Source organism: Carcharhinus amblyrhynchos, chromosome 9 (assembly GCF_965287045.1).
Source record: "Carcharhinus amblyrhynchos chromosome 9, sCarAmb.v2.hapA, whole genome shotgun sequence".
Classification (NCBI taxonomy): Eukaryota; Metazoa; Chordata; class Chondrichthyes; order Carcharhiniformes; family Carcharhinidae; genus Carcharhinus; species Carcharhinus amblyrhynchos.
In genome coordinates this window covers 56,517,109-56,542,038 of record NC_137332.1, presented here as the reverse complement: position 1 = coordinate 56,542,038, position 24,930 = coordinate 56,517,109, and the positions used below count along the sequence as shown (strand labels likewise).

Here is a 24,930-nt window from a genome sequence, read left to right as displayed (position 1 = left end):
ATGTCAATTAGCATGCAATGCTGGTTTGAAGAAACGAGAGGGGCAAAAATGTTCAGGGAGCAATTTCCCTTCCTGACCCTCAGTGACAAACAATGAAGACGCACTTCCATTAGGATGTCCTCACCTAAATCTGCCACCTGATGCAGGCACAACTGTAACCTCACTAAAGGCATAGACTGCCAGTAGCAGTGAAAGTAATTATGACAATGAACATGACAATGAACTTCTATGCCTTTCTAAACTGCAGCTGGAAATATTTTCAGCATGCTGCTATTTGTCATCCACTGGTGTTTAAGGAAAGTCACTATGCTCTGACTACTACTGAGAGCTAATTAGATTTAATTTTCTCTTGCCAGAGGAAAGTAGAAAAAGTGAGGCCAAGGCTTCCCTTGGTGCAAGGTGTCATTGAATGCAGACTGATCATTTTGTGAGCACTGCACATGAATTCTGCCTTCACCAGAATCAAAGAGCATTCCATTCTCTTAACATTCACTGGAGTCTGATCATAGGCAGAGAATTATTCAGGTTAATGTCTGCTGTAATGACAGTAGTGATGAAGCCTTCGCTCTGCAGCAATCGCTGTGCCTGCTGCATTTGATCCAGCACAAAAAATAACAGCAGAATGGCCACTGGACGACAAGAACTATCAGCCGATGACATGGCTGATGACTGCAGCATGCTCCCCACACGTGCAGCTTACCTGCCTGACCATTTGGGACAGAACTCATCAGCGTGGATGTTTCAAAGTTTAGAAGTGCAACTGCTTTCAATCAGAAGCAATTTTCTTCACCAAGATTTCATGGGAGTTACAACTTTAAGCGAAAGGTGTTAACTAGTGGAGCTCTCTGGAGAGGTTGGGTACCCTTTTGGAAGGGGTCAAGTACCTTTTTGGTGAGGTTATATCTGGATATGACTGTAAGTGAATACCAAAGGCAGCTCAGGTTAACCTGGGAATTGGTGACTGAGACATATACCTTGCAGCCAAAAGGTCTGGTACTACAGTGTGCCGATTTACTTGCCCACCCACTGGCACTTAAGATCACAAATGCTCTGAAGTTTTATGCTGCTGGCTCTTCCAGTGCCCAGCTGGAGATCTGTGTGGCATCTCACAATCAGCTACACACACAGGCGCATCAAGGCAGATATAGATGCCCTCTTTACTTGTGTAGGGAGCACGTTAACTCCCAAAGAATCAGGGATTAGCCAGCTTCGCTCAAGTACAGCGGCTAGTGACTGCACCCCATGTCACCATGAGGGAATCAAGTTATCAACCTGACACATTCATAAACAGAAAACCTTTCCACTACCTGAATGTGCAGGTGGTGTGAAATATAAGTGTAGTGTACCTTGGCTATTGCCATAATTCTTTTATACTATGTGTTTGCAACTGCCTCCATTTCATTTAGACATCAGCACAGGTCTATGGTTGGCTTATGGAGAACAAGAGGCAGTTGATTACCCTCATTGCAAACAGAGGCCAAAAAAAAGTACAACAGCCGTGTGTTGACCTGCAATACAACAGAGGAGGCTATTGGCATCCTAAAATATGCATAAGGTATCTTGACCATTCTGGAGGAGCTCCATAGCATTCCCAGGATAGTTGTCAAGTGCTGCATGCTTCACAATATGGCATAGCAGAGGAGTCTACAACCACAAGGAGCAGAAGCCAGGCTTTTAATTATTAAATCTGAGAAGGTGGATGATGAGGAAGTGGAAGAGGGGAAGTAGGTCCCTATCTGTGGTCTCTCAGCAACTCCCTTCCAATCCCCTGCCCTCAGTCATTCATCTTTCCCTGAGCCTTTTGATTTCTTCTATAATCTTATCTCTTCACACTTGAATTCAATCCCTCTTTCCTCCCTCAACTTGCTTGGCAGTGACGTATGCTCATTCTTCATCTGTCCATTCTTCTTCCCCTCCTTGAATCTGTTTCACTTCTCTTCTACTCTTTCTCTTCTCTGATCTTTTACTGCCAGAAGTTTTGTTTACTTTTAAATTAAACATTTTTTAAAAATGTAATTAGTATAGAAAAGGATTTTGCAGTTAGTCTATTCTTCTGTCTCACCTAGGCATTAACACTTATAGTCTCTCAATTACAATTGTAAGTGCTTTGCATAATAAATGAGAAGATAAGAATTTATAAAGCTAAATTTGAATATAGGGAATACATGCAGAAAAAATATATTAACAAGATATATCTATTCTAAGGACAGCTGGGTGAATGGAAGATTGCTCAAATCATAACGTGCTGATTATTCTTAGGGTTAGTCACAGTAATCAAACCTTGGATTTTTATTCTACCTTTATCAGTACTTTTCAAATTCTTGGAAAGTGTAGGCCATTTTCCACAAATTGGAAGCCTCCTCTTGATGAAGACAACATTGACAATAAAATTAATCATCACCTCCAATGTTTTCACTCATCCTTTGGTCAACTGAAGGAAAGAGTATTTGAGGGCCAGAATCTCAAACCTGAGACAAAGGTCAGAGTTTATCAGGCACTTGTACTGCCACCTTCAAAGACTTGTGCACTTGCACCCCCAGGTCTCGCTGCATTTCTATACTCCTTATGGGCTTACCCTTTATCATATAACACCTCCATACAATCTGGACTTTCAAGCACCAGTTGTCCCACGTGGCAGAGTCTGCAGATCATGCATCTGACTTATCAGCCATCACAGAACACACTGAACCAGGGTGGAAACAAGTCATCCTCAATCCCAAGAGACTGCCTAAGCAGAAGATTCATAGATACAGTAACTTGTTTCCTTGAAATCTCTCTATGTGGGATCTTCACATAGAATTTTGTAACCTACTGGTGCAATGTTGATATCAGAATGACCTACAGACGGTTCTATAGGAATACATAATGTATACTAAAGTGGAGCTCATCTACATTGGCATCAGATTTCAGTCATAATTCTTTTTGAACATATCCTGTTCATGAATCTTTTTGTTTTTGAAATTTTGCAATGTAATCACCAGCAATGCTGTCAAATATCATTTCACAGAGGAATGTATCTCTACTGTTGTCTAAAAAGTATGTCTTTGCACTTCCCTGTATGCTGTCTCTGGTGTGTCTCTTACACATCTTCCTTCTTCTTGGACACGTTATTTTGATTTACCAACAACTCTTATTATTCTTCAACGTCTGTACTCTGAGGTTCTGGCAGATCTGTTAACTCGTACTCAGATGTATTTTTTCAACCTTGCCCTACAGTAAAAACTTGGGCTTATTCCCAGAGGCTTCTCCATTTAAAAGAATGCAAAATAGTTGAGATCTTTCTATCTTTCACTTTGTTAGTGTTGATCTTTTCTCCCTAGGTCCCCCAGTATTCACTGTTGAACCCATGGATACTGTTGCTGATGCTGGCACCACAGTGATGCTGAACTGTCAAGCAGATGGAGAGCCACTTCCAACCATTGAGTGGTCCCGTCAAGGTCAGCCATTAATAGGAAACGACAGGATCACAATCTTATCTAACAACTCATTGCGGCTTGCTGCTGTGCAGAAGGAGGACACATCAGAATATGAGTGTGTGGCCAGGAATCTCATGGGTTCTGTGCTTGTCAAAATCACTCTGACAGTGCAAGGTGAGTGCAGGTGATCTTGAATGCTTTCACTAATATAAATGAATGTTACACACTTAGACACACATACTGATCTAATGTCTCAACATGCTAGAAATAGAAACTCACAACCTACTGACCAAGCAAGCTGCAGTACTGTTGCCAGAGCCACAATCTAAACAGGATTTACTATACATTTAAAAATACACCTTATCTTTTCAAGTTATGTGCACTTTATGTAAGGAATTGTATCAGGCAATGCTAAGCTTTTCCTCTGCATGCTGACCATGTCATCATCTTGAGTCCAGAGATCCTCAATTGCCATACTGCCTTTTATAAAATGCACATTATAAACAGAACATACCACTTTTTTTTTGAACAGGATCACAGAACATCTCATGATGTTTTGAACAGGACCATAGAACATGTCTTTTTTTTTAAAAAACCGCATACCCAGCGACCCAGTTTCAATATCCCTGTGACCCATGTGTGGGCTGTGACCCCCACTTTGAAAAAGCCTGATATTATAGATCACATGGCATAGCAGCAGGACGAGGTGCCAATCAGTTAGGACTGAGATGAGGAGACATCCATCACTCAGAGAATTGTCAATCTTTGGAATTCTCTATCCCAGAGGGTCATGGGTGCGGATTGAGTATATTCAAGGCTGGGATAAATATTTCTTCTCTCAGGGAATAGAGGTGTAGGTAGAAACATGGAGCTGAGACAGAAAATTCACCTTAATTATAATGAATGGTGGAGCAGGTTCAAGGGGCCATATGATCTATTTCTATTCCTACTTCTATTTCTTATGATCCTATGATCACAAGCTGTGAATTGAACACACTCAAAGGTAAGAGAGAATTAATTCTTTTAGCTGAAACCACTATAAACATTTACTGTAGCTTTTTCACTTTGTTGCACAATGCAATTAAAAATCATACCAAGGATTGGCAATACAAGCATTGTCTATGTTTCTCCCTCAGTGCATGGTGGATATTCTGAATGGTTGAAGTGGGAGCCATGTAGCGTTACCTGTGGACAGGGAGTGCAGAAACGACTGCGACTTTGTAACAATCCAGTGCCTGCAAATGGAGGACGGCATTGCACGGGCACTCATTCAGAATCACGCAGATGCCAATCCAAACCTTGCCCAGGTACATTTCTACTTGACAGACTAATGCTACTTAATGGTTCATGGTTTTAATTTGTAGTTTATATTTAAGGTTTCATGCCTACACAGGGAAAAAGCAAACTAATAAATCATTTTACCTGTTAATATTTCCCTATCTAGAAATTTTCCATACTACTTGACAAATTTTGCTTTCATATAAATGATTTGGAAGAAGATGTAGCTGGTGTGATCAGTAAGTTTGCGGACAGCACAAAGATTGTTGGAGTTGCGGATAGTGATGAACATTGTCAGAGAATAAAGCAGGATATAGATAGGCTGGAAAATTGGGCGGAGAAATAGCGGATGGAATTTAATCCAGATGAATGCGAAGTGATGCATTTCGGTAGATCTAATGTAGGCAGAACCATCAGGAGTATAGACACACAGAGGGACCTGGGCGTGCAAGTCCACAGATCCTTAAAAGTGGCAGCACATGTGGAGAGGGTGGTGAAGAAGGCATATGACACGCTTGCCTTTATTGGACGGGGCATAGAGTATAAAAGTTGGCGTGTGATGTTGCAGCTGTATAGAACGTTGGTTAGGCCACATTTGGAATACTGCATCCAGTTCTGATCACCACATTACCAGAAGGATGTGGAGGCTTTGGAGAGAGTACAGAGAAGGTTTACCAGGATGTTGCCTGATATGGAGGGTCTTGGCTATGAGGAGAGATTGGGTAAACTGGGGTTGTTCTTCCTGGAAAGACGGAGGATGAGGGGCGACCTAATAGAGGTGTATACAATTATGAAGGGCATAGATAGGGTGAACAGTGGGAAGCTTTTTCCCAGGTCGGAGGTGACGAACTCAAGAGGTCACAAGTTCAAGATGAGGGGAGCAAGGTTCAACACAGATTTCAAAGAACAACACAGCACGGGAAACAGGCCCAACGAGCCCACGCCGCCGTCCCATTGTCTCAGTGACCTATTCATGATTTTAGTCTACGCCTAATGTGCGAGGATCAGGGAGGTCCAATATAGGGACAATTTGTTACCCAATCAATCAACCTAAAAGCACATCTTTGGGATGTGGGAGGAAACCGGAGCACCCGGAGGAAACCCACGCAACCACGGGGAGAACGTGCAAACTCCCACAGACACAGGCCCAAATCCATGTGTCCGCACAGCAACAGAGATAGTCTCTGAGCTGTCATGTTGCCCTCGAGATGGTCCAGTTTAAGCACACTAACGACATGAAGCAATAGGCAACTCCCGAAGCAACATCCAAGAGCAGCCCACTACAACCTGCCGCATGCATGCCCCTTGCTGGTCAACAAGGTGGACTTAAATGTCTGTGGAGACAAAAAATTCATTATTAAACAGGCAAAGACTGTAACATCCCTGAGGCAAAAACGGAATCCCAAGCCTACAATATTTAGTAAGGCCTGCTATATCCCCCTATATGTAGACCGCTCATGTGGCTGTCTAAGTGACTCTTAAACAACCCTAGCGTGCCTGCTTCCACCACCTTACTCGGCAGTGCATTCCACACCCCCACTACCCTTTGCGTGAAAAACTGCCCTCTAATATTTGTCTTATACCTAGCCCCCCTCACCCTAAGCCCGTGACCCCTCGTTCTATCCATTTCTAATAGCGGAAAAAGCTTACCACCGTTTACTCTATCTATCCCCTTCATAATCTTATAAACCTCTATTAGATCCCCCCTCAGCCGACGTCTCTCAAGGGAAAACAGCCCAAGTTCGTTCAATCTTTCCTCGTAAGACAGCCCTTCCATACCAGGCAGCATCCTGGTAAATCTCCTCTGCACTCTCTCCAGGATCTCTACATCCTTCCGGTAGTACGGCGACCAGAACTGGACGCAGTACTCCAAGTGAGGCCTAACCAACGTTCTATACAACTGCAACATCAGACTCCTACTCTTATATTCTATACCCCTTCCTATGAAGGCTAACATACCATACGCTTTCCTCATCACATTCTGCACCTGCACCGACACCTTCAGGGACTTGTGCACTTGCACCCCCAGGTCTCTCTGCGTATCTATACTCCGGATAGTTCTACCTTTTATCGTACAACTCCCCTCCACATTATTCCGGCCAAAGTGCATCACCTCGCATCTCTCCGGATTAAATTCCATTTGCCATCTATCTGCCCAATCTACCAGCCTGTCTATGTCCTGTTGCATTGCCAGGCACTGCTCCTCAGTACCCGCCAATCCAACCATCTTAGTGTCATCAGCAAATTTGCTGATCACACCACCTACCCCCTCTTCCAAGTCATTGATATATACCACAAATAGAAGAGGTCCTAGTACCGAGCCCTGCGGCACACCACTGGTGACAGACCTCCAATTGGAAAAGGAGCCTTCCACTACTACCCGCTGTCTCCTCCTCCCAAGCCAGTTCTCCACCCATCTACATACCTGGCCTTGTATCCCATGAGCCTTCACCTTTTCTATCAGCCTACCAGATGTCAGGGGCACGTATTTTACACAGAAGGTGGTGGGGGCCTGGAATGCACTGCCAAGCAAGGTGGTTGAGGCAGACACACTGGAATCGTTTAAGACTTATCTAGATAGCCACATGAACAGACTGGGAATAGAGGGATACAAACAAATGATCTATCTGGGCGCATGAGCGGCGCAGGCTTGGAGGGTCGAAGGGCCTGTACCTGTGCTGTATTGTTCTTTGTTGTTCAACAACTTTCATTTCATGTCAACTGCACTTGATTGCAATCATTTTGTCATTATTTGGTACCACTTTCACTCACAAGCAAGCATCTGGCTATCATTCTATTTCACTTTCACTCCAAACTGACCATTTAATTATCATTTTCACTCAGAACCAGGCTGGTGATACCTAAAGACAGTTTATCAACTGACATTGTTGTTAATTATCGTCCTGCAGTGTTCACAACAAAATATGACTGCATATACAGCCAGAATTTTCCTAAGTCTCAGTTGATTATGTCTGCAGTGTGAAGAATCACACTTTTTGCTCCCTCCCCACCAATCCTTTCACCCAACTCTCTTTTTCTCCCTCCTCTTCTTTTTCCTCCCTGCTGATACACTCCTTATGCCCCATCCAAACACTTCTTATTTACCTCCCACTCCTTTCTTTCCCTTCCACCGCACTCTTCTCCCCACCTTCTCGTCCCTCCTCTCAACTGAAGACCTCTGCTTACAAGGCTGGCTGAAAACAGGAAGTGGCCCTTTAAACATAAAAATCATCATGGGAGCAGCATCATGGTAATAAGCCTTGGGGAAGTCAGAGGAGCAAGTTTGGAGGTCCCAAGACCTGGAGACCAGAAGGAGAGGATGGTGGAATGGGGAGTGGCAAGAATGAGGGGGGAAGAGAGGCTGGAGAGAGGGAGAAGCATGTCTTGGGGGGTGGAGAATTTAAGAGTATGGAGACAGTGGCCATGGGAAGAATTTACATCCTAAGGCAGTTTAGACCTAAGTCCTGGAGAATGAATGGATAGGAAGTATAATCTCCGAGATTTATGGGATCAGGTGGCACTCTCAAGCTTTTAGCGTATAGCAAAACAATATCTATGGATTAAATGAGAAACTGAACAAATTCAAGTGTTACTTGAGTAATTAAATACCTTCTAATATTCAATACGGATTGTTGAGTGCAATAGAATAGCTTTGAGTGTGTGGGATAGCTTTGAATACACAGTTAAAAATTCATTCCAAACTAAAACTATTGATAGCACATTGTAATTGAATACACATGAAAGTAAAACAAAATTAACATTTTTGGGTAGGGAAAATATCACTACACAATATTATGAAACTTTAAATCCCCGTCAGGGAACACTGTAAATATCAGCTATCATGGAGTCAGGAACCCTGCAATAATTGACTAACGCACAGAGAACCCTGCTAATACCAACTAATATGCTTGGGGAACACAGCAAACAATGACCAACATGTTTTCAGGAAACATTGCAAATATACATGGGTGGCACGGTAGCACAGTGGTTAGCACTGCTGCTTCACAGCTGCAGGGATCTGGGTTCGATTCGTGGCTCGGGTCACTGCCTGTGTGCAGTTTGCACATTTTCCTCATGTCTGCGTGGGCTTTCTCTGGGTGCCCCAGTTTCCTCTCACAGTCCAACGATGTGTAGGTTAGGTTGATTGGCCATGTTAAAATTGCCCCTTAGTATCCTGAGAGGGATATGGGGGTAGGACCTGGGTGGGATTGTGATCAGTCTCGATGGGCTGAAGGGCTTCTTTCTGCACTGTAGGGTTCTTTGACCATTAACACCCTGTCAAAGAAACAATAGAATTTTTTTTATGCAGTGGGTGGTTAGAACCTGGAATGCATTTCCTGAGAATGTGTAGGAGTCTGATTCATGCAACACCATCATGTATGTCAGGTTAAATGGCTTCCTTCTCTTCCGTAACCATGCTAGATTCAATAATCAAGTTGTGCTTCAGTCAAACCTTCTCATGGAACATGTATTTGCTCAGGTTATTTATATAGAATTCCTGGATACTTTACATATTTAATTGGAACCACTTTAAGTTTTACTGTCAGATTGACAGATACAAATCTGTTTATTCGAAGTTATAACAAATACAAGGAAACACTGCAAATATTTTCTGACACTGTCAGGAAACCCTGTAAACATTGACCAACACCCATCAGAGAATACTGCAAATATCAACTAATACACCCTGTAAACATCAACTAGCTTTCAGGGAACGTTGCTAATTTCAACGAACACTTGGTCATGGAAAAATGCAAATATCGACTACCACACTGTTAGGGAACACTGCAAATAATGACTAACCTGCAAATATTGATCAATACACTATCAAGGTACACTGTAAATATTGACCAGCAAGCTATCAGGGAGCCCAGCAAATATTGACTGGCACATCCTTGGGGATTCCTGAAACATTTGACTGACTCACTTTCACAGGACCCTATCCCCTCATTTCTAAAAGAAAGTGACATTCACGTAAAGATAAACATTGCTAATAGTGTTGAAATCTTAATTAGTATACAGCAACAGGAAATTATGTCAGTTTGTTTAGAAATATACAAAGATAAAGAAATCGGGTGACAAACAGAGGTGTGACTTCATGGGCCTCCAAGATTATCTTGCCCTCCCTAATATTCAGGGATCAAAATTTGAAAATCAATGAATTATCTTTCCAAACTCTCTGCAAGTACCAGAGAGCTAGGTGGATCTGTACAATCATACTGAAAGTATGAGTCAATACCTTCAGGAAAGGACTGCAACATATCAGAAGTGGGAAATTAATTTTAATTTTGACATTTAATTGTTGCCTATGCTTTGCTTGCTCTAAACTAATCGCTTTGGAGTAACTCCTTGACATAGAACAGGTAGAGATTTTGTATGTGTTATTTTGATGAAATGTTGCTAAAAGAATAAATTAACATTAACCGCTGAAAAACACTATTAATGAATATTTTGTGCCTTCAGTGGATGGCAGCTGGTCAGAGTGGGGCCAGTGGGAGGAATGTTCTCGTACATGTGGCCAGGGCAACAGGACAAGGACCAGGACGTGCACTAATCCATCAGTGCAAAATGGGGGGAAAAGATGTGAAGGCAAAGCTGTGGAGGCTATCATGTGCAACATTCGGCCTTGTCCAGGTATCAGAGACAATTTGAACAGTCTAATGTTCACTCTCTCACTAACTTTCTATCTTACACAAAGACTTTGAATATAACTTCCATTGCTTAGGACTCCTGATCAGAGGGATGTCTCCAAGAAACATTTGAAAGAGTGTATTGAATTTCAGTTTATTTACTCTTCCGTTGCCCCTCTTACACAGGAGTAGAGTACTTTTTTTCTCTAAAATATGTCCTCTTCTATGCAAGACCAGGCTACTTCACTGGCCTGGACAAGGATAACTTAGACTTTTGAAGGCTTCCAACCTCTGCCTTCCCATCTCCCAATCCCTATTTGCTTTGGAAGGTACTTTTTTAATTGGTAATCCTCCCACATCACACCGCCAGTTTTGACCCTAACTCTCTGGCAGTGACATAATTCCTGCTGATTCCCTATCAAGCCAGATTCAGGAACATGCAATAAATGCCAAGGAGTTAAAATCTCTTCATCCTACTGCGTTGGGGATGGAAGATGTTGGGGTTGCTGTGCTGGGTATTTGCCAACCCCAATCTTGCTCAGAATTGAAATGAGCTTTTTAGTACCACTCCTGTTATGGTTCTATAAAAGAGAGCAGTGACAACAAGCTAGTATCAACAACTAACACAAAAAAAATACAGCAACTAGAGCATTAATAATCAACAAGAGCACTAATTTGATGGACACCCACCTATCCCATGCCCCGATCTAACTGAATTCCATAAAGCAAGAAAGGCAAATTGCTTAAATGTTTAAACTCCCTTAACTCCCAACAAAAACACAAGCAGAACAATAAGACATCCATGTATCTATGCATCCTCCCTGACTTCAAGTGCTTAAAGATGTACACTTTTAGTAAAATCATGTTTTGAAGAGAAAGAAAGCAGAATAATCAGAGCTTGCAGCATATCATTTTTCTCATTGGCACCACACACAACTCATATAATGTTGTATTCAGAACACTCTACATCATCATGTCCCTTGCTTATTACCAATGAAAAAAAGGTTAGACAAATATATTCTCCTGAAAACAAGTGCACCTTAAATGACATGATCACTCATCTCTTCCTATCTCGGGTGATATAGAGAAAGAAAAATGGTATATTGTCTTAATTCTCTCTCTCTTACGTGGTGCTGCATATTCCCAGTTTAGATCTGTCATTTTTCACAAGATGGGTATGAAGGGAAAAGTTCATTTCCAAACTATGTTCAGTCATTCAGTCTCCTGCCTTCTGTGTTCCTTTTCAGTTTTCTGAGATTTTTCTTGCTACTGATTCCTGAAAGGCTGCCTATCATCACAAATCCGGAGTGTGGTGGAGTACTCTCCGCTTGCTTGGATGGGTGCAGCTCCAACAACACTCTAGAAGCTCAACACCATCCAGGACAAAGGAGCCAACTTGATGAGCACCCCTTCCATCATTTCTAACGTTCACCCCTTCCATCATCAATACATATTGGCAATTGTGTATACAATCTATAAGATGCACTGCAGCAACTCATCAAGGCTCCTACCTGGACTCTGGTAGTCCAAGAAAGTGGCTAATTAGAAATGACAATAAAAATATTGGTCTAGCCAGCAATTCCTATGTCCTGGGAAGGAACAAAAAAACTTAGAAGCCCATCGCACCATTTTATTACTTTCTTTATAAGAGACATAAATTTGCCCATTGCTAATGTGAACCTGTGATTTTTTTATTTCTATTTAACAAAATAATGTTAAAGATTTATTGCTTTCCATCCTGTTTACTATTTTAATCTTTTTTGTAAGGCCTTTTCCAATGTTTATACTTTTATATACTGAAATGTTCCTGTACCTTTTTATCAATCTTTCTTCAGTTGTTGGTGGCTGGAGCTCCTGGTTGCCCTGGGGACCATGCACTGAGACCTGTGGTAAAGGGACTCAAACTAGACTAAGACTGTGCAATAATCCTCCGCCATCGTTTGATGGGGCCCACTGTGAGGGACAAGATGCACAAACACGGGTTTGTAAGAACAGGTTGTGTCCAGGTAAGCAATTAGAAACTATGGGCTAGATTGTTGTCATTTTATTTATGTAACAAATGCAAAGTCCGTAAGGCAAGCAGTTTCATTCAGTCCTGCTGTGTTGTGTGTGGATAGGCCTCTGCTGGGTCTATATGACACTCTTCTATGATGTGGTGCATAGTTTGCTCTCTCCCACAGGCACATAATGGGGCTGGCACTACTGCCCCATCTGTGGAGGTTGGACAAGCAGGGGCTTTGGCCAGTCCTGAACATGTTGAGGGTGGACCACTCTTTACTTGAAAGGTTGAAACCAGGCAGCTGTTGGGTTTGAAATTAGGTACTTGCTGTTGTGTCCAATGATTCCCATTTATATGTCCAGGTGGATTTTACATTGAAGTTCTGTGTAGGAGGGTTTTTTTCAGATCTGCCTTCTTGATGGGAGTCATACCATAGGTGAGCTGAATAGCATGAAATGGCAAGGAGACAGGATACAGGAACCACATCATTTTTTGTGACAGAAACCTGTTTTACTAGGAAACTGACTGAAGTTCAGAGTTTTGCAGGGGTGAGCTTGCAATTACGCTATGTAGACTGTCTGATTAAAGCATGTGAGGGGCAGGAATAGAGGCAGCTTTCAGACACTCAAGGCAGCCATCCCTAAGGGTGAAAGTTTGTGTCAAAACCTTTCATATCACAGGGCAGCTGGATTCTTGGTATCCATGAAGGAGAGGATGGAGGTTCACTTCCCCAAGGTTGCAGGAGGAGATTACCTTATCAAGCAGCAGGAGCATCTTTCTGTTCAGCATCTTGTCCCTCTGCTTCCAATACTTCTGGTCTCACTGCCTGCACCTCCCTCAATGAATTATCGCCTTCTATGGCTTCACCATCCTCGAGGTCCATACCTCTCTGGAAGGCTTTGTTATGGAGAGCACAGCAGATCATCACAATAATCAAATCCCTTGCAGAAGTGAACTATCGCCTGGTCCAGACACCAAACCCAATGTTCTCTGAGTCTGCGATGCTCTAGAGGTTATGGATTTGATGTGTTATGTAGCTTCCATGAAGAGAACATCTATCACCTGGGTGATGCACCTGTGTGCAGCTGCCTGTAAGATGCTGCATTATTCCGCACTGACAAAGGCACAGATGTTTGAAACCATCAGCTTTCAGTTTCAGTCTCCTTCAGTGCTGTTTCTCAGTCATTTCCAGGCAGCTTTGTTTCCACCTGGAGGCAGAATCTTCTCTGGAGTCGAAGTTTGGTGATGGGTGCTGGAGTGGGAGCGATTCCAGCTGGAGTGTGGGGCAGATGACCACATGCAATCTTGTACTGTTCAGCTCATTACTCATGGATCCATGCTAAGCACCGTGAATCTTGTAGTTGGGGTGGAAGGAAGTCCCTCTCCCCACCATCAGCCCATTTGGGCCCTAATGTCGGACACGATATTTAAAAGGAACCGGGACACCTTTCTTCCTTTCTCATTTCAGTCTGTCTCCCGGGACCAGCCTCCTATCCTCAACCAGAGTTTGTTTTGTTTAAATTGTCATGGCAACAGTTAATGGAACTATAAAAATGATTCATTAGTTTTGAAGTGCTTTGGGGCATTATGAAAGCATGAAAGATCTTATATAAATGCAAGTGCTAACTTTGAGCCTCAATCTTAAGTAAATTGAAATGGAAAACTATTTGATATCAATTACAAAGCTAGTCATTATTCACTGCAGCCCAGTGAATTAACACAGCCTGTTTGACAAGTAAGAGAGGATTATAAATGTATCCTTTGCCCAATTGGCTGGACCAAGAGCCTCTGTTCATGAATATTGAGTACCATGAATCTTTTTAGGCTAACTAATACAATTGTTCTAATTATATAATCAAATTCTAATTATTTGGCATTTTGCTGTTTTAAGTGGATGGAAAATGGACATCCTGGATCAGCTGGACAGCATGTAGTGTGTCCTGTGGAGGAGGTACACGCCAAAGGGCCAGAACATGTTCAGATCCAACGCCACAATATGGAGGGCGCTACTGCGAAGGCAATGATGTACAGATTGATTTCTGCAACAGTGATCCATGTCCAGGTGAGTATTGAAAGATGATTGCAGATCTTCAAAAAAAATGCTAATTGGTTGCTAGTTCAGTTACTGCCATCCATTAACTGATTAAACCATTGCAGTGTATGCATCTTTAAACAAAAAAAATTTGGAATTTAAAGTAAAAGTCATACAATAGATTAAGATATAATACAATCAGAATTTTCTAGAAATACATGACTGGTCCATCAGCACCCAAAAGGAAAATTAGCATCTTGAGGCCTTAAGGCAGTGGTTTGGCTCATAGTCTCAACCTGAAATATTGCCATTTGGATACTAGTGCTCATTCGTAATTTTCCGTTTTCTCCATAAGGGAAGATTGACTTTCCATAGTGTAAGCCTCCTAGCTGTTGCCTAAATGTTCTGTGCTGAAACATTGCACATTCATAACTAATTGAACTCCAGCAGTATCTTGACACAAACTTGGCAATCTTTTGGTATTACCAACTTGTGCTTCAATTGTTTGAATTTAGGTTATGTCTCTCTGGAATTGGCAGTATTTCCATCATGTTAGGCAAATGTACCATGGTGGCTTAGTTTTACTGTTTTTTGCCACCACCCTCTGGTGTGCACTGTATGAATATTATACACTTACTTTCGCTGCTGCAGCACAGCCTAGTTGTCAGTTATTGTACTCTTCATTCACAGAATTACAAGATAAATGCAGAAGGAGGAGCTAGTCAACTCTTTTTCACCTTTTCGTCCAGAAAAAAAGTTTCCTTCTCATCTTCCCACTTACTTGAACAAATCCAATATTTTCACCAATTATCCTGCTTGAAAAATGAATTCCAGTTGTTGATAACTCGTGTGAAGAAATTCCTCCTGATCTTTGATTTTTTTGACTTTTCTCACTGAAAGGATTTGGAGCAAGAAACGCGTTAAGATGTGACTTAAAGTATACTATATTCATGTTTTTTTTTAAATCGCAATAAATGGTTAATATACCAACAAAAGAGAACCTGCCTGAAAGGCTATAAAGAACAAGCAATTGGTTAGCTCATTTAGCTACCTAATTAACTCCCCAGACTATTAGTTTGTGTTCTCAGGTTCACAGCAGGAGGACTTGTTTGTTCTATTTGTATATTGAAGTTATGGTCCACAAGTTATAACATATTGAATAATGCTAGAATTGTTTTTTGTTTGCATTATCTTTAGTCCATGGAAACTGGGGTCCATGGAGCAGTTGGGGAACCTGCAGTCGAACATGCAATGGAGGACAAAAGCGACGATATCGTACCTGTGACAATCCCCGGCCAGCAAGTGGTGGAAGGGCTTGCGCTGGAGCTGATACTCGGGTTCAGCGATGTAGTATTGATGTTTGCCCAGGTGAGCTGGTTGATTTTACATTCGTATTTTGGAGCAACATTGTGGGCCAGGAATTTTTGGTGTAATTGCCAACAGATCAGAGCTGAAAATAGTGATCAACATATCCATTTTCCAGTTACTTTGCATAGGCAGTCTCAGATAGATGTATTCTAATAATGTGAACAAATATAAAAGAACTAGCAAAGTCTTCTCAAAATCTGATGCAATGTTCCTCCTGTCATTTATGCAATATGAGATATCAGATGAAACTCAAATTTACAGTGAATTCCAGGCCATATGTAGGATGACATGGCATGAGATGCTGATCAGGATGCAAACATGACAGAAGATGCAATATCAGAACCAAAGTTGCAGCAACTGTAAGAATTGGCAGTCTTTTATGTGTAATTAAATTGATATATGGCTTCTGGAGAATGAGTTCTGTTTCTTCATGAAGTGGTGATGTTTTTATTGAAATTCATCTTTAATACATTCTGCAGTAGAATACTTAAAGGGCGTCTTGCAAAAACTGATTATACCTGACTCCACCTTGGCTTGCAAACACCTCTCTCCCTGAGAGAGGGGGTATAATGGATAATACCAGTAGGAGCTGTTACCAGAGATAATTACTGCTGCACTTATTTGATACTGACACTTCCAGTGCAACAACCTGGGAAACCATTAGCGGATTGACCAGCCTTGCAATCAGATGCAAGCTTTTGCTTGTTTAATATACCCACTAGGAGGCAAAACCCACAGCAATACACTGACACGTGCAATTACCACTGCTATGTGCAGGTAGTGCATCTCTCACAATGAGAGAACACTACCTTCCCCACAAATAGTGCACTGTTCCCAACACATACACAACATACCATCGACATTGAGTCTGCCTTCAAAGAAATTCGTTGAACATTTTTTTCATGAATATAATGCTCTGTACAATTGATTCCAAATGCCCATAATTTAATTTGAACACTTCAAATGAATCAAAGATGGATAAAATATTGTAAACATTGCTGATCTTAAAATTCTATATTTTACAACATTTTAAATTTGAGACATGTTGATGTGCAGATTAAGAGGCTGAAATTAGGCAAGGGTTTTAAATACACAATAATAAATCTATATTCTATTCAGTTTGCTTTTCCTCTGAAGTCAGTCAGACTGAGTGTAAATGGCCTACACATTTGCTATTGCCTATTGTGTGCTGCCACAAGACCAATTTCACCCAAGAGAGAAGTCAGAGTAGATCAAGTTGTGTTGGTTAGTTGACACTACCTTGTACTTTAAAAGTCTGTAGATTGGAGATGAAAGGAATGATTGAAGGAGGTAAAGCAATCCACAGATGTAAAGTCCTGGGAGAGAATGAGCTAAAATAGGCTATTAAAACAAGCCTTGATTTCAGTAAGATTGGGATGCAAAGGGACATGTAAGAAAGAATGGAGTTTACAAGGAGCAAGAGGGGAATGTTTATAGAAGTATGATTTTACTCACCAGAAAGGCAATTAATTTCATGTAAAACTCTAATGTTTCTTCAGACTCTTCCTTGGTGATACAAATAATGCTATTTAGTAATTGTTCTTAATTATTCCTCCTGAATTTATGTCCAGTGGATGGAAACTGGGGACCTTGGCAAACCTGGAATGATTGTTCAGCATCTTGTGGAGGTGGCGAACAGAGGCGTCTTCGTCTGTGTAACAACCCAGTGCCCTCTAGTGGAGGCCGTTCATGCCCAGGCGATGGTTCACAGGTGTCCAGATGTAAAGTCCAACCATGTCCAGGTTTGTCAGCTGTTTTGTTGAATAATTGAAAAGAACTTCAGTTTTGAGTTCGATACAATCTTCATAATTCAACAAGAACCACTTCAGAGAAGTCCTATCACCAGGAAAAAAGTTTTGTGAGACATGACCTTTTTCTTGTAACATCATTCCTACTTTCTATTTGTTGCTGACATTAACCATGTTAATTTTAAACTTTCAGTTCCAAGTAGGCAACATTCCTCTTACAGACTTAAAGGCCACTTTAAATACAGTTAACACTCATGTCTACTTGCTATAACAATTGTAGACAGCTTTGGAGTTTTCTGAGAGAGATACGAGTTCCTGAGTAGCTTGAAGAAACTCTATCTTCAATTTCCATCCACAATCCCAACTCTAAACTGCAAAAGCTTCTTTCTGTCTGCTATAGACTCAGCTTTGCACATTAGCTACATTGTTACATGACCCTGTCAATCAAATTCCCAAGGAATCTTTTATGTCAACAGAAATCCATCAGCACTATCAATGTAACAAATTTCTAGCTGAAACGAGTATTTAACTTGCTTTCACAACCCTTCAGCTAAATGTTTCCCAGACACACCAACTACCTATAGAATAAAGTTGAATTTAAACATTTCCCTTACGCATAAAATATATATATAAATAACTATATCAATTGCATTACTATCATTGTAGTACACCACACTCTACAATCCAGTATGACTATAGCATGCAGTGGTTCACTCAAATTTTATACCAATTCTACTTTTGTTCTCTGCATTTCTTCACAAGTCACAGTACATCAAGGGTGCATTCAAATTATACCAGAAAATCATAATGAACCCAGAAAAATGCACTTAACACTTTTCAATAACTTCCAATCATTCCATTACCATTCCAATATCACTTACTTAAGCTTAATTGATCATACAGCTCTCAAGCCTTTCAGGATCTTCCAGATAACCAGAAACACACTGAATGAATTTCATACATTTCATCAGTCCGTTAATCTTAAGAAGGTACATTTTCCTGAGGTTCACTTACACAAAGCATTTCATTCTCAGCAGAAAGTTGTTTTAACACATTGCATGCCAATGCCATAGATAGTTCAGGAATCAGGGTACACAGGTAGTGCGAACATATCTTCTCATAGACAGGTGACTGGTTAACAAGCACTAAACTATTCACCTTAAGTTTTCTTTTCAAAATAGCAGGAAATTTGCATTATCTATGTCTTACTTTCAGGAGGTCCTCAGCGTGCCAGAGGAAGTGTTATAGGAAATATTAACAACGTGGAATTTGGTGTTGCTTTACTGAATGCTACAGTGTTTGACAGCCCAGAAACTGGTACGCAAGTTATAAAAGCACAAATCTCAAATATACCCAGGAGCATAGGTAAGTGCTTAGTACCTGATTCATCAACTCAACCTTTTCCAGACATGTACGTGACTGAAGGGTGTGGGCTACTCTGTGGGCTTCATCTTCAGAATCTGGGTTTGAGTCCAAAACAGCTAACATTCACTTTAATAAAAAGTGAAATGTCATTAAAACAGAAAAAAAGACACCTTGGAAATAGAAGAAATTAGGAAATAAAGAAACGAGGGGCAGGGCAGAAATGCTTAATTCTCATCAGTAGCCATGGGAAGGGGATAGCACCTAAGCTTGTAATTTTAACACTTTTCTTGAGCTACCTGGTGCAGGAAATCACCTTACTACTCTAACGATGCCAGAGAACTCCTTAATTATTTTTATAATGTATTTGGGCATGCAGGGAGCATCATAACCTCTTACTTTGTAATTTTCTCATGAGTCAAATGAGCTGAATCTTTTGTTTACAGCCCAAAGGCTTGCAATGCACATTCACTGATTTATCCCCATATCTAAATATTCTGGATTAGTTTGTGAACCGACCTTTTGTGTATCAGAAGTTACTCTATATATAATGAAAGGACTGTTGGCATGGTTGGTGCTTTATAACTTCCAAATATAGATTGTTTTATGACAAGTATTGAGTACTTCATTGTCTTTTTTCTAGGCCCTGCCATGAGGAAACTCATCTCAATCCTAAATCCCATTTATTGGACAACAGCAAAAGAAATCGGGGAAGCAGCTAATGGATACTCTCTTACAGAAGGGGTATTCAGACGGGAGACACAAGTCGAGTTTGCCACTGGTTAGTTATGAATGTGTTACTTTAAATCATTTCATTACACATAGAAATTGGAAGGAGATTAATGCACAAGTAATTTTTCAAGTTTTTTAAAAACGTGGTTTTGTTGCAAATGGAAAACATTTTTTGTGAAGTACTTACACATCAGACAATTTTTCACGGCAGGGAGCACTCTCCCCTGCTGTTTCCTCTAAAACATGCTGCATGACCACTGTAGAATATTTTTCTTTTGCCTTCTAGTGTTAACATTTATGTTAGGGAACGTACTTTCCAATTAAACACAAATATGTTGAATTCAGTGTTTGGAATTGGTTTGTATAAAATGCATTTCTGTGCTATTGTAATGAATTTGTTAACATATTCATTTAAAAATAATTGGAAAGAGTTAACAGCTTTAAGCTGTAGAACAAAGGAATCATAATATAAACCTGTTTACTTGTTTCTTACTGTAACATGACATGATTTCAACCCAGACTTTCTTATTAAGAAAGCTATCATATTTCAAATAGCTCAACTTTGTTATTAAAATGAAAACTCCAGATTTGATCAAATGGCATTGAGTTTGCAATAACATATAGAGAAATGATGATGCTGGCTATCAAATATGCATGTTACATAAAGTTAAAAATTAAATATTGAAACCTTATCAATAATTTTGTCTAGCTGTTTTCATGGGTCATTACAAAGACATTGTCAGAAATGGTGAATTATTGCCACCAAATTTTTAAGGTGCTGTGCACTCTTTTTGTGCTGGGGTTTAACACACTTGCATTAAATTCCTGCTTCTACCATCTGAACACACTTAATTTTAAACAGGTCAACAACTGAATTAAAAGCAATGCAATCAAAATTTTACATGAACATCTTACTTAACGCATTAAAAAACAACAGAGGTGAAATCTTAACCATTAAATGGGGCATTCATGAGGTAATCAAATAAAATCAATTTTAACTTGAGACTAACATGTATCATTATACTCCCAAGATCACATTTCATCGAATACAAATTTAATACTAAGCCAGAATGTCTGCCACTTAATTGATCTTCCCACAGCCAAAGCCTGGTTCTGATTTGCAACCTACCAAAGGACATGTTGGTATATTTTTGCAGCAGTGGCTTATGTGGACCCTACAATTCCACTAATGGTCTCCCACTGCCAGGATACTGGTTAAAAAAAAAACCTCAACAGAAATGGCTGGAAACAGCATGAGACAAGAATAAAACCCTACAGAATTTCAGGTGTGTTGTATTTCACTATCCCTTACTCCTATCAAAGGACAAAGAACAATACAGCACGGGAAACATGCCCTTCAGCCTAACAAGCCCGCGCCGCCATTTTAACATTGAGTGCCCTCCTCTACCTATGACCTTTGTCTACACCTATTAGGGAAGATTGAGGGAAGACTAATTTAGGGATAATTTGTTACACCAATCAGCCTAAGAGCACATTTTTTGGGGTGTGGGAGGAAACCGGAGCACCCGGAGAAAACCCTCGCAATCACAGGGAGAATATGCAAACTCCTGCAGACACCAGCCCAAATCCATGTATCTGCACAGCAAACAGTGATAGCCACTGAGCTGTCATGTTGCCCGTCAACTGATCCAGTTTAAGCTTACACTAACGACGTGAAGCACTAGGCAGCTCTTGAAGCAACATCCAAGAGCAGCCGTCGCACGACCCATCGCATGTATGCCCCTTGTTGGTCAACAAGGCGGACCAAATCTCCTGTGAAGTAAAAGAAAAGACATCACTAAACATGCAAAACTTTGACAGACATTTATGGACTCCCCAGAAGCGCAGAAATAAAGCAAGTGAGCCATGAAATATGTTGGAAGATCCATAGGAATCAGTTGATTCCCAGGGACGTCCCAAGGCTCTTGATCTTTATTTAGAAAAGTCTCCTGTATCCCTCCATCTGTAGCCCACTCATGTGCCTGTCTAAGTAAGCCTTAAACAACCTTAGCGTGCCTGCCTCCACCAGCCTACATGGCAGTGCATTCCAGGCCCCCACCACCCTCTGTGTGAAAAATCTCCCTCTAACATCCGAGTTATACCTCGCCCCCCTCACCCTAAGCCCGTGGCCTCTCGTAATTATTGTATCCAACCTAGGAAAAAGCTTACCACTGTTCACTCTATCTATACCCTTCATAATCTTATACATCTCCATTAGATCTCCCCTCATTCTCTGCCTTTCTAAGGAGAACAGCCCCAATTTGCCCAATCTTTCCTCATAACTCAGTCCTTCCATACCAGGCAACATCCTGGTAAACCTCCTCTGCACTCTCTCCAGGGTCTCCATGCCCTTCCGGTAGTAAGGCAACCAGAACTGGACGCAGTACTCCAAATGCGGGCAAACCAACGTCCTATACAACTGCAACATTAGACGCCAGCTTTTATACTCTGTACCCCTCCCTATAAAGGCAAGCATACCATAGGCCTTCTTCATCATCACCTCCGCCTGTAATCCCACCTTCAAAGACTTGTGTACCTGCACCCCCAAGTCCTTCACCATTTCTATGCTTGTAATAGGCCTACCATTTATCGTGTAACTCCTCCCTACATTATTTCTTCCAAAATGCATCACCTCGCATTTGTCTGGATTAAATTCCATTTGCCATTTCTCTGCCCAATAGACCAGCCTATCTCTATCCTGCTGTATTGCCTGATACTGCTCCTCACTATCAGCAAGTCCAGCCATCTTCGTATCATCTGCAAACATGCTGATCAAGCCACTTACTCCTTCTTCCAAGTCATTTATGTATATTATAAATAACAAAGGTCCCAGTACTGAGCCCTGTGGCACACCACTAGTAACAGACCTCCAGCTTGAAATGGACCCTTCCACTACTACTCTCTGTCTCCTGTTACCAAGCCAGTTCTCAATCCATGTATTCACCTGTTCTTGTATCCCATGAGCCTTAACCTTTTCCACCAACCTACCATGAAGGACTTTGTCAAGCGCTTTACTGAAATCCATATAGACGACATCCACGGCTCGTCCTTCGTCGACCGTTTTTGTCACCTCCTCAAAAAATTCTACCAGATTCGTAAGGCGCGACCTCCCCTTTACAAAGCCATGCTGCCTATCACTAATCAAATTGCCACACTCTAAATGCTTATACACCCTATCCCTAAGAATCCTTTCCAACAACTTCCCTACCACTGACGTCAAACTCACCAGCCTATAATTACCTGGGTTATCCCTATTACCCTTTTTAAACAACAGTACCACATTTACTATCCTTCAGTCCTCTGGGACCTCACCTGTATCCATTCAAAGCAACATATCATCCATGCACACCATGGAGTATGAGAGTCACAAATAACATCAAAATGTTATTCCCATTAAATTGTATCTATTGTACATTGCTACTAACAGATTCCATTATTCCGGCAATAATACTTAAAAGCCATTACATAATAAGCTCTATATAGACTCTTAGAATTCAAACAGAACCACATAACAAAATCTAAGTACAAATAGGAATTTGCTCAGTGTTGAGGGATCCCCTGTGGTGTTGTCAGACTTTTTACAGGAGCTGCACACAGCCTTCAAGCCTCCAGTTGGAAACCACTGCCCTGATAAAGAATTTGTAAAGTTAAAATGTTGAATTTTTAAAGTAAAAGCAATTGTCAAGGTTTTGATGTTACATTTAGGTTAATTTTAAAATGTACCAGGAGCAGTGAATTAATTATAAAGACAATGAAAATGCCAATAAACACAATATTTTTTTTAAAACTTTGAATAAGACCCCCATGCCAGAGTGTTAGTACCCAGCACTTTTTATGTATTTATGTCCTGTAATCTCTTAGCACTGAATTCAATGCCACACAGTGGAGCATTGATAACAGCACAGGCTGCATGAGTGAGAATTCTTTTTGGTTTGGCCGCTGTGGTTTCTAGGAGAGATACTACGAATGACGCACATTGCTAGAGGCTTGGACTCAGATGGGGCACTATTACTGGACATTGTGGTGAATGGATATGTGCTGCAACTACCATCATCCGTAAACCTTAATGTTAAGGTACTATAAGAATGTCTTTTAAAAAAAAAAGTAGGTTGAAATGCATGCGGATTTCCACCCAAATCTCAGTACTGGCACATTTTAAGGTGTAGAAGTCTACCGTGCTTGATAGTGCATGCTCCAATTTTAAAGCCAGAAGTCTTAATGGGGCCCAAACTTAATTTCACACATTACAGTCAATGAGTAAGTGCTTTTTAGAGTTGCTGTGGTATCACACTGTTTGTTAATAAAGGATTCTGCTTGTACAGTTTCTGTAAATATCTGAATGCATGCATGCAAAAATGTCTGCTGCTTTATAAATAGCTCTAACCTCTGGTGACCAAATGTGTGTGTGTGTGCATATATATGAAACAAATCAGTCACATGCTAGTCCTCATCAAACCTCATATTATCATTACTCCAGTATTTGAATATACTTGTATTAACTCAGATTTTGCTGGAGTGGAGCATCTAGCAGGGCACCTTGATAGATTTGTTACTGTAAGACTAGGTTTTAAACGTTTTTGCCCACAAAATTGCTGGAAGTGTGAGCTGACTAAGGTATGGCAAGGTCTACAGCACATCTGGGACCTTGATGAGCATCAGCGTAAAATGTGCACCCCTTAAATAATTAAAGGATTGCAAAGTAAACATAGGAAGTATTAGAGCGTGAACTAAAAATGTGATATTAATGTCAAATCAGGTAAGGAAATAAAATAGAGAGAAAGGCAAGAAATCAATTAAAAAAATAGAAATCAAAATTTCTTTTTAAATGTCAAATTTGGCATTTTTCTATCTCCAATAATATTTCACAACCTGAAGGAATGAGAATCTAGTCTGCACTTTCAACTGGTTACTTTGGGGAGTTGATTGTCCGTCATTAACAATCATTATGTTCTTAAAAGGGTGTTTGCACTGTTAGTTAAGATTTGACTTCCTTTGCCAAGTTTAATGGATAGTTAATGTGCCAATGCCGCAACTTCATGAAAATTAAAGGAAGTTTAAGGACAAGATACCATTTTTGCACAGTCAGTAACAGAGTGCACAAGTTGGCCAGCAACCAATGGCGACTTCCAATTCACAGGATATCTCATCATGAATTGCTGGCTAATTTGTACATTAATGATGGCATGCATTATTCACTGTCCATTATTTTTTCTACAACCTTGAGCCATTATGTAGCATAGTTCAGAAAACAAGGTCAATGTATTCTTGGTCACCCACCACAAATCCATATAAATATCATAATTTTTATATACAGAGGAAAAATGAAAACATTGTAATTTCATGT

General features: G+C 40.7%; 1 protein-coding gene across 1 annotated transcript in view; it reads left to right on the top strand.

The window, feature by feature from the left end:
* Nucleotides 1-24,930, top strand: part of hmcn1 (hemicentin 1) — a 543,993-nt gene that overhangs the window by 495,901 nt on the left and 23,162 nt on the right. The window contains exons 87-96 of the mRNA XM_080195726.1: nucleotides 3,321-3,590; nucleotides 4,553-4,723; nucleotides 10,158-10,328; nucleotides 12,160-12,330; nucleotides 14,215-14,385; nucleotides 15,553-15,723; nucleotides 17,316-17,486; nucleotides 18,708-18,857; nucleotides 19,498-19,635; nucleotides 23,539-23,660. Coding sequence (XP_080051852.1) covers nucleotides 3,321-3,590; nucleotides 4,553-4,723; nucleotides 10,158-10,328; nucleotides 12,160-12,330; nucleotides 14,215-14,385; nucleotides 15,553-15,723; nucleotides 17,316-17,486; nucleotides 18,708-18,857; nucleotides 19,498-19,635; nucleotides 23,539-23,660 — 1,706 coding nt within the window. The remainder of the gene's footprint in view (nucleotides 1-3,320; nucleotides 3,591-4,552; nucleotides 4,724-10,157; nucleotides 10,329-12,159; nucleotides 12,331-14,214; nucleotides 14,386-15,552; nucleotides 15,724-17,315; nucleotides 17,487-18,707; nucleotides 18,858-19,497; nucleotides 19,636-23,538; nucleotides 23,661-24,930) is intronic.